Source organism: Cryptomeria japonica, unplaced genomic scaffold (genome assembly GCF_030272615.1).
Source record: "Cryptomeria japonica unplaced genomic scaffold, Sugi_1.0 HiC_scaffold_288, whole genome shotgun sequence".
In the NCBI taxonomy this organism is placed as follows: domain Eukaryota; kingdom Viridiplantae; phylum Streptophyta; class Pinopsida; order Cupressales; family Cupressaceae; genus Cryptomeria; species Cryptomeria japonica.
In genome coordinates, this window is record NW_026729110.1 from 88,708 (window position 1) to 97,411 (window position 8,704).

At 34.7% G+C, this 8,704-nt stretch overlaps 1 protein-coding gene across 1 annotated transcript; it reads right to left on the reverse strand.

The window, feature by feature from the left end:
* Nucleotides 1–7,327: 7,327 nt before the first annotated feature.
* Nucleotides 7,328–8,704, reverse strand: LOC131057174 (1-aminocyclopropane-1-carboxylate oxidase-like). The gene is made up of 3 exons (XM_057991360.2): nucleotides 8,549–8,704; nucleotides 8,221–8,456; nucleotides 7,328–8,068 (listed from the first exon to the last, which is right to left on the reverse strand). Exons 1-3 carry the CDS (start codon nucleotides 8,648–8,650, stop codon nucleotides 7,456–7,458), a joined length of 951 nt encoding a protein of 316 aa, XP_057847343.2. The 5' UTR covers nucleotides 8,651–8,704; the 3' UTR covers nucleotides 7,328–7,455.

The window sequence follows — 8,704 nt, forward strand, 5'->3', positions numbered from 1 at the left end:
CTTAAGAAAACGATTCTTAAATATTGCTTACTTCTGCTAGAGTACTTAATGAATAGTTATTTTTTAGTAAGGTTTTAGAATAAATAGATAATTGTAAGTTAGCGGGTTAGTTGCGAAGTTACGATCTGGTAGGTGCTTATATGAGAAATATAAGCCTTTAAAAAGCCTAATGTGGAACAACACATTACTAGTTATCCTTAAAAATTCAAAATAAATTAATATCTTTTATTTCTAAAAACAATTTGTGATCTGGTATTATTTGTGTTGTCTCCAACATTATTAACTTGGTATTAGAGCATGCAATGGTTTTGATCCTATGAGTGAGTTGTAGCTAAATTATGGTATATAAATATTTGCAATGGAAATGGAAGTTTATAGAGGTAATGTTGAAGTGAATTAGGTTCTTGTGTAAAATTTGTGAATAGGCGTGGTACATGATCAAAGAAGAAAATTTTGAATTTATTTCCCTAGGCGTGTGGAGAAGAAGAAATAGCATGGATATTACAATAAATAGATATAGAGAAGGAGGAATGTGCGGCATGTGGTTAGTTTAGACTGGTGAAGAATTGGTGGTTGTTGGCCGCATGATAGATTTGGAAGACCACTGTTGATTTAATTATAAAATCTGCAAGAAAGATAGTGAATTAATTGATGACGGAGATATAAGAAGTCCAAGGCGATTTGAATATAAAGTATAAGGTAATCCACTTTCCCAGAGAAGTAATGACAGGAGACACTATAAATAATGTGTTGGTCCTATATGGAAGCCAAAGATCGATATTTTAGACCTGAAATTATTGATGTATAACAAGGAAATTTAGGCATGGAATAAGTCAATGCACTAGTCTTTAATCTCTCTATTTTAAACACCAGTGAAGTGCAGAAGTTTATACCAAATACATAAACTGATTAAGGTACGAGCAGAATGTCTTTTTTTATTGAAAAATGAATTGTTTGAATATTTAATTGTCATTGAGAATTAACTTACCTAGGGCATGTAGTTGGAGTTATGGCACATATTCATAAGACGACAAATGTGTATGGTTTGAACTGTGATTTTTATGCATTATAAAAGATACACCAATATAGATGTGTAACGAACACACACACACACACACACATTGAAGGAGTTTTAGAATTTATTAAAGGGGAGTATTTGAAAAGATTATTTTGGAGGTAAATTTCATAATTGAATCTTTTCTTGTGGTTAAATAAGGGTATATATTTTGTTGAATAAGGGAACCCTTTTTCCTGCTATGTACAATTGTCCAAGATGGGTCACCGTCAAAATTTAAAACCAAAAGGGAAAGAGGAGGGAGAGAGTCCCTCCAAAGGCATATAAGAAAGTAATTCTATATTGGAATGAAGAGGAGCAGATATAATCGGAATAGAAGGCAAATTAGATGTAGCATTTCCCAAGGGCAACTGGGAAGTAGTAGACAAAGAAGAAAGCGACCCCAAATACAGACCCGCAACAACCAAGATAGGAGAAGATTACTAGCTAGGAATAATTGGTTGCGTATCCTTAGAAACAACATCAGAATAATTGACATAAACATCATTGCGAAAAGTAGTGAGTTGATGACGAAGGGAATTCTGCCACCAACCCGAGGATGATTGTTTAAAAGAAGAAAGGGATGCCATCATAATTTAGTTTTGTGTCGTTACAACATTAATCAAATGTTCAAGTCATCTATGTTACACTTGACAAAGATTTCAAATTCAGATGGTTGTATTGTTTGAGATTCTAGTGAGATATCAAATGGATAGTGTAATAGGATCACATAGGAGGTCGGAGGAAATGGATATAGGAGGAAATATATTAGTGATTCATGGCAGGAGAAGCATTCTTCTCCATTTTTGCCCCTTAAGAAAAGATGGGGATTGGATTTTCATATGAGTGCACTTGATGTATCAACATTTGATTGTTGCTATTTAGTACAAAAGAGCAGCATTTGGTTGATCTTCATTTAAACCATAGAGGAAGGATTCAAAACACTCGAGGGATATGTGGAGTCTCAAAGGAGAATTGTTATGTCATATGCAACACTGTAGAGGGATTTGATAGGTCTAGAATGTCAGAGGAATGTTTCTCTCTAATTATACAAGTAGGTTTGGGAAAAGCTACGCCGTTTCATGTTGTGTAGAGGTTTGTGGGTTCTATAATTAGGAGATCCGTTCATGGAGCTAGTCTCGTGTTTCCTGTGTCAGTGAGGATTATTCGTGAAGGTGATTCATCAAAGTATCGATAAGGGTTGTGTTAAACTCTTACAATGCACAAAACTCACTGGGATAAATCTAATAGGGGATAATTTTGTATTATTATATTACAAATTATTTTTTAGTATGATTTTTCAATAATTAATTAAAAATTGGTTAGTAGGTTATTTTGGAAGTTACGTTCCCATTGGTGGTTATACGTGAAATATATGGTTTCAAAAGACTAACGTGCATGCATGTATTAACATGCTAAAGAATCCTAGATAGATTAATATCTTTTTATTTCTACAACGACAGTGTGATTTGGTGTTATATGTGTTGGCTTTGCCATTGTAGATTTCCCTACCCACAAAGAATGTCTTCAACATCTATGCTAAAGAGAGAAGAACTATAGGCTAAAATCAACAAAAAAGTGTTATCTAGTGGATTGTAGGGTACAAGCAAGCGATTGATGAAATCTCGTTGGATTGTGCGAATAGAGAACAACAATAGAATTTATTAGAATAAAATCATGATGCAAAATATGTCAAAAAACTATTAATATACCCAGTGCCATTTTCTATCCCTTGAGGTTTCTTGTAATTGACGAGGCATTCTAACAATGGAACCAAAATACAATAGTTACAATTAAACCGCAATCAAATACTATCCACACTCATATTTTGATTGATGCTAATTACTTAAGTATGAGTGTTAAAGTGGTTGAATATAAAATACTCTACATCTAAAGTGTTTTGCAATTTCATTGATGAAATGATACCGATAATTTTCAAGGTTACTTAGACAATATTAATTGATAATTATAAAAACAATTCTGCTTCAAACATATCTATGTTTTGTATTATTATATGTAGCCTTGCATATTTAAATTCATTGGCTTACACCCACAGGGTAATGATCACGAAACAAAAATCTCACAACCATTATGCTCAAGATAGTAAATGATAATAACAAAAAATAGGAAAAAAAAAGGATATTTGATGTTCTTGGGGTAGACACAATCACAATAGAAAGAGATCACAGTTTTTCAAATTAAAATTGCTTATGAGACCGGTAGTAAGCTTCATATACCATTGAAATTTGTTGGAATACGAATAGCAACTGTCATCAAAGATTAGTAATTTGAATAATCATTAGGGAAAAGGGATCACATCTTTGACTAGGAAAGAAGAGATAAAGAAAATAGCGGTAGACAAGATTAAAAATATTAAGAACATTTTAAATAAATGTTTAATGGAAGAGATTAGAATAGAGAGTTTGTAGTTAGGGACTTTGTGTTATTACGAGATAAGAGAAGAGAACTTAGAGGTAGTCATAGGATGTTTGATTATCTTTGCATGGTCCAAATCGAAATCCATAAACATTTTTCTAGAATCATCTATTAATTGACATATCTTGGTGTTACTCAAATTCCCTCCCCTTATAATAGATAATACTTGAAGGTATTCTAATAGTAAAATAGGTCGTGTCATGTAGTACACCATAGGCGATTGAGATTTATGCGCTTTTATATATTTGTGTTTGTCTTGATTCTCGAGTTTTATCTCAAGTCATTTTTTCTAAATAGCATTGTAAAGTTTTGACTCTACAACACAATGGAATTTACAATAGTTCTTTTGAATTATTTTTGGTTCTTTCTACATGTAAAAGGTCATTGTCGAGAGTATTACATCCATTTGTTATCATCATTTTCACCGTGGTAATGTTTAAACAGTTCACATTCATTAGACATTGTATGTAGCATTAAGGTATTTTATTATATCCATCATCACATATTTACATACATACGATTACAACCACAAGGTCATGGTCAAGCAACAGGAATCTCACAACCATTGTTCACAAGATAGTCAACGATAGTGAAAAATGGAAAAACAAGCTCCTTGATGTTCTTTGCATAGACACAATCACACCAAAAAGAGTTGCGATAATATTTCAAATTGAAATTGTATATATGAGATCGGTAGTAAGCTTCGTACACCATTGAAAGTTTTTGGAATGCAAATAGAAAAGGTTATCAAAGATGAGTGATTTAAAGAATAATTAGGCAAAAGGGATCTTATTCTTTAAAAAATGGAAGGGAAAAGGGAAATAATAGTAGGCAAGTTGAAAATAGTAGGGAAAATTTAAACAAATCTTTAATAGAAGAGATAAGAAAAAAGAGATTTTGTAGTTAGTGACTTTGTGTCATTATAGGATAAGAGAACATAACTGAGAGATGACCATGGGACATTTCACTATCCTTGCTTGGTCCTATTTAAGGTCGGTTGATATTTTTTGGAATCACTTACCTATTGACATCTTGACGTTGAACTAAAATTTTCTCTCCTTATATTAGATAATACTTGATGCTATTCAATCAATAAAATGGGTCGTGTCATGTACTATACCATACCTGATTAAGTTTTGTCCTCTTTCAGGTATTCTTGTTTGTCTTTCTTCTTGAATGTCATTTGAGTACCTTTGTAAAATTTTGACTCTTGAAGCCGATGGACATTGCACTACTTCTTCCCAATGATTTTTGGTTCTTTCTACATTTGCAAGGTCATTGTCAAGATTATCACATGCAATTGTTACCGTTATTTTGACATTGGTAATATTTAGAAGCGTCAAATTCATTAGATAATTTGTATCATTAAGTTATTTTAATATATGTAGCATCGCATATATACATTCATTCGATTGAATGCACATGGTAATGGTCAAGCAACAGGAATCTCACAACCATTATTCAAAAGATAGTCAATGATATTAACAAAGAGATGGCATTAGGAATAGGTAGATGCCATTGCAGGGGTGGGTGGGAGGAGTGGGAGGGAGAGAAAATACGGTCTTTGGTGATATTTGGGTTGTCACGATCACATCGAAATGAGAGCTATTGGATTTTTCCAAATTAAAATTAAATTTCTCCAAATGAATAAAGAAACACATAATTATTTTGACATACTCAAAGGAATTTGATCAGTTTTTTGAGATACACTTTTGAAGAGACAACACGCGGTGATACCAAGACGAAAGCACACGCACGGTAACCAAAGACGCACAATGAACAAACAAAACACATGACTTTAGATTTCGAGGAACCAGGAACTTGGGAAACTAAGTTCCCGAGGTTCCTGGGATCCCGAAATCACGAAATCCCTAAGCAACGAAGAAGGATGAAAACCCAGGATTTCGAGATCTTGGGGTGTGGGGAAGCTAGAGGCCACCATAACCTTGAAAACCCAGATGTCCGAAAAAATGCAAACACTAAACAAACAAACAGCGAAACCCGAGAACCTCGTACTCCGGGGTTTCGAGAAATGGAAGAACTCTTCCAAACCCGGAACTCCGAGATCCTGGAATTCCGAAGAAAACAAAGGGAAAGAATAGTCAAGGACACAGAGGAAGCCTGGGAGTCCGAAGATCCGAAGGAGAAGTTCAGGACCTCGGAGTTTCGGGACTCCAAAACACAAGACAAAAAAAGACAACAACACAAACAAAGAAAGAAAAGAAAAACGAACAAAAACAAAGCAGAGCAGAAGGGGGCCCCCAACTCGAGAAGAGAAAGGTTGAGGTGCGTTATGAAGGACATGACAGAATGCAAAATAGTAAATCTATCGAAAGGGTTATCAATAATGAGACGACAAGGGAAAAATATACACCCATACATAAAATAGGCCAAAATTGAGACATGGCTAAATAGGGTGCCGGCATGTATGAAGTACACTGAACCAACCAAGGTAATGAATCCTTCAATTAATGCGCCTTTTCTTTGTGGAATGATACACAGATATGAATATTTATATAGGAAAATCGGTTGATGGTGGTATTGGTAAGGGAGATGCTACCGAAAATAGGCATGCGTGATTGTGCTTAGAAACTCAAGGATTGTCTGATGGATTCGATGGATCAAACTTCGAATCTATTATTATCTCTCGTGGGCATGTTTAGAATAATTTTATATTATATAAGATATTGTTGGATCACTAGATAGGATAAAGAATCAAGTCGTACACCAATTAATTTTTGTTGTGGAATTCACAAGGAATAGAAACTATCCAAGTTGGAAATTAAGGCATAATTATATCCGTAGGTATCAAGAGAATATATCCCTTAAGTTTTGGTATTACTCTATACGTGGATGATGGATTTTGATGATTAAGATAGACTTGACTCACTAAATATGTTCATGCTTATTTAGAATCTTTACGTAATAGTAGATGTTCTTGCATGTTAGTGTAGTGATTGTACAAACAACTGAATAGTAGAAGAGGAGACATTTTTATTTGAGAGTCGACATGTACAGACATCGTTCATCATGTGCTTCATAAATTGGTGTAAATAATGCTCGCCTACAACCAAACAATGTCAGCCGTTTGACCAAATTTCACGACAACTGTATGCTTGTTGAAGTTACAAGAAGAGTTAGTATTTGATTATAAAATTCCTATCCTAGAATGCTTGTAATGGAATAGTTTCTTGTGTTGTTCACTAGAGAATTAATTGTGTTTTGTTTCCAAAGCACTTATAAACCCAAAATAAAGGGTAGGTGGGCAATTGTGGAAGAAAGAGATATATTTCCCTTAAAAGTGTAGTGCTCGAGTATGATAGAAGGTATTGAAGTAGCCATGAAAAATAGAAGGTCTTGAGCTTTTGAGAATGTAGAGAAATTAATAGTTTCATTTCAATTTCTTATGTCTAGTGTGAAATTGTCTTTGCATATTTTGTTATGTTACGTTTAATGGCAATGATGTCTTGTTTAGAATATATGTGCTAGTTATATCTGCATTTAAAACATAACGGGAGGTTGCATTCTTCAGTCATATTCAACTTTGAAATATACTGAGAGGCTCAATTTTCGATATATACACAAAGCATCATGATTGGAAACCTATAATATTACTTTTATGTTCGGTTAGACGAGTTAACTATTCTAGTATTATTACGAATGCTTTCTATTTTAATGTTCTAACATATGTTTAAACATACTCTTAGCTATGATAATTCTATGTGAGAGAAAAACATCGATAAATATAAGAGTTCAAACTACAACTCAATATACGAATCTTTTTATAAGAAACACTTTTATAATTATATAAATTAACACTTTGATATATATAGATAAAATTTTATATATATGGATGAAAAGATTCCTTAAATGGATGGAATACATTACGAGGAATATCAAAATGGATGGAAGACAGTAGCCACAGAAATAGAAATAGGAGAGGAGGGGGTAAATAGAGCTCTATTCTATTGGCATTCTACATTCACAATCCTCATAGCTTCGAATCGTGGCTCTTTGGCTTCATATTTCTGGTGGCTGTAAACCTGCATGTAGTCTCCAAACAGATACTCTGGATACTCTGGATAAACCGATAATTCATCACCGGTCTGAGCAGTAAGTTGAGATGCGGGATAAACCTTGGCATTATATGAGGGATTATAAAACGATGCCACTGAGAAACGGTTGCCATTCTTAGTGGGTAGAATGCGATGCCATGCGCTGGTGTATTTGCCGTTAGTGATGGCTTCCAACTGGTCCCCAATGTCAACAACTATTGCGTATGGAATGGGTTGCACGTCAACCCAAGTGCCATCATCGAGGACCTGCAAACCGGACACTTGATCGTCTTGGTATAAGAGAATGAGGCCACCTGCATCTGTGTGTGCACGGATGCCCTTGATGAGGTCCGGTCTAGGGCAAGGAGGATAATGGCTCACTTTGGTGCCGAAGAAGGGCTTCTCTCCTCCCGCAAATGCCTCTTTCAGGTACTCTTTCTCTAGCCCCAGATTCAAACTTATTACTTCCAACAGCTTTTCTGTCAATGAAAATATCTTGTTTCGAAACTCCTGGATAGTTTCCCTGAGAAAAATGCAATATAATGTCTTAGTATTTAGTTTTTCGATATCCAGAAACCAGAAACACTTGTATATAGATCATGCTCATATTAATTTTTTCTATTCTATATTTATAGAAACGTTTGAATTGTGCACAAAATAGTTGAGTAGTTGTACTTGAAATCACTGGGTTGGGAAGGCCATGAATTGGTCTCCTGCATCTCATGTATTTGAATAACATCTTCCCAATCAACGTTCTCGATCTTATCAGCGTTATCGCTGTCAAGAGCGTTGCTCAACAACCTTACAGGCAAAGAGGCATTGAAGCTCTGCTCTCTGTTAAGCTTGTAATGCTCCGAGCAAACTTTCTTTACACGGTCCATGAGTTCATGCTCTATGCCATGGTTCAAAAGCTGCAAACGCAAAACGAAATCACTTCAACTCTGTTTTCTCTATAATTAGTAAGTTTTGCACATGAGAAAATATGATCAGTTGTGTTTTTCACCTGAAAGAAACCAGTACTCTCGCAGGCCTTGGCTATTTCAGCCATGATCACCTCTCTGTCTCCTCCGTCTATGTTTTTCATGTCAATCACTGGAACGCCCATTTTCCTTATAAATTTGCACTACAAATTCTCTTGAAAAGGAGTAGAAGAAACGGG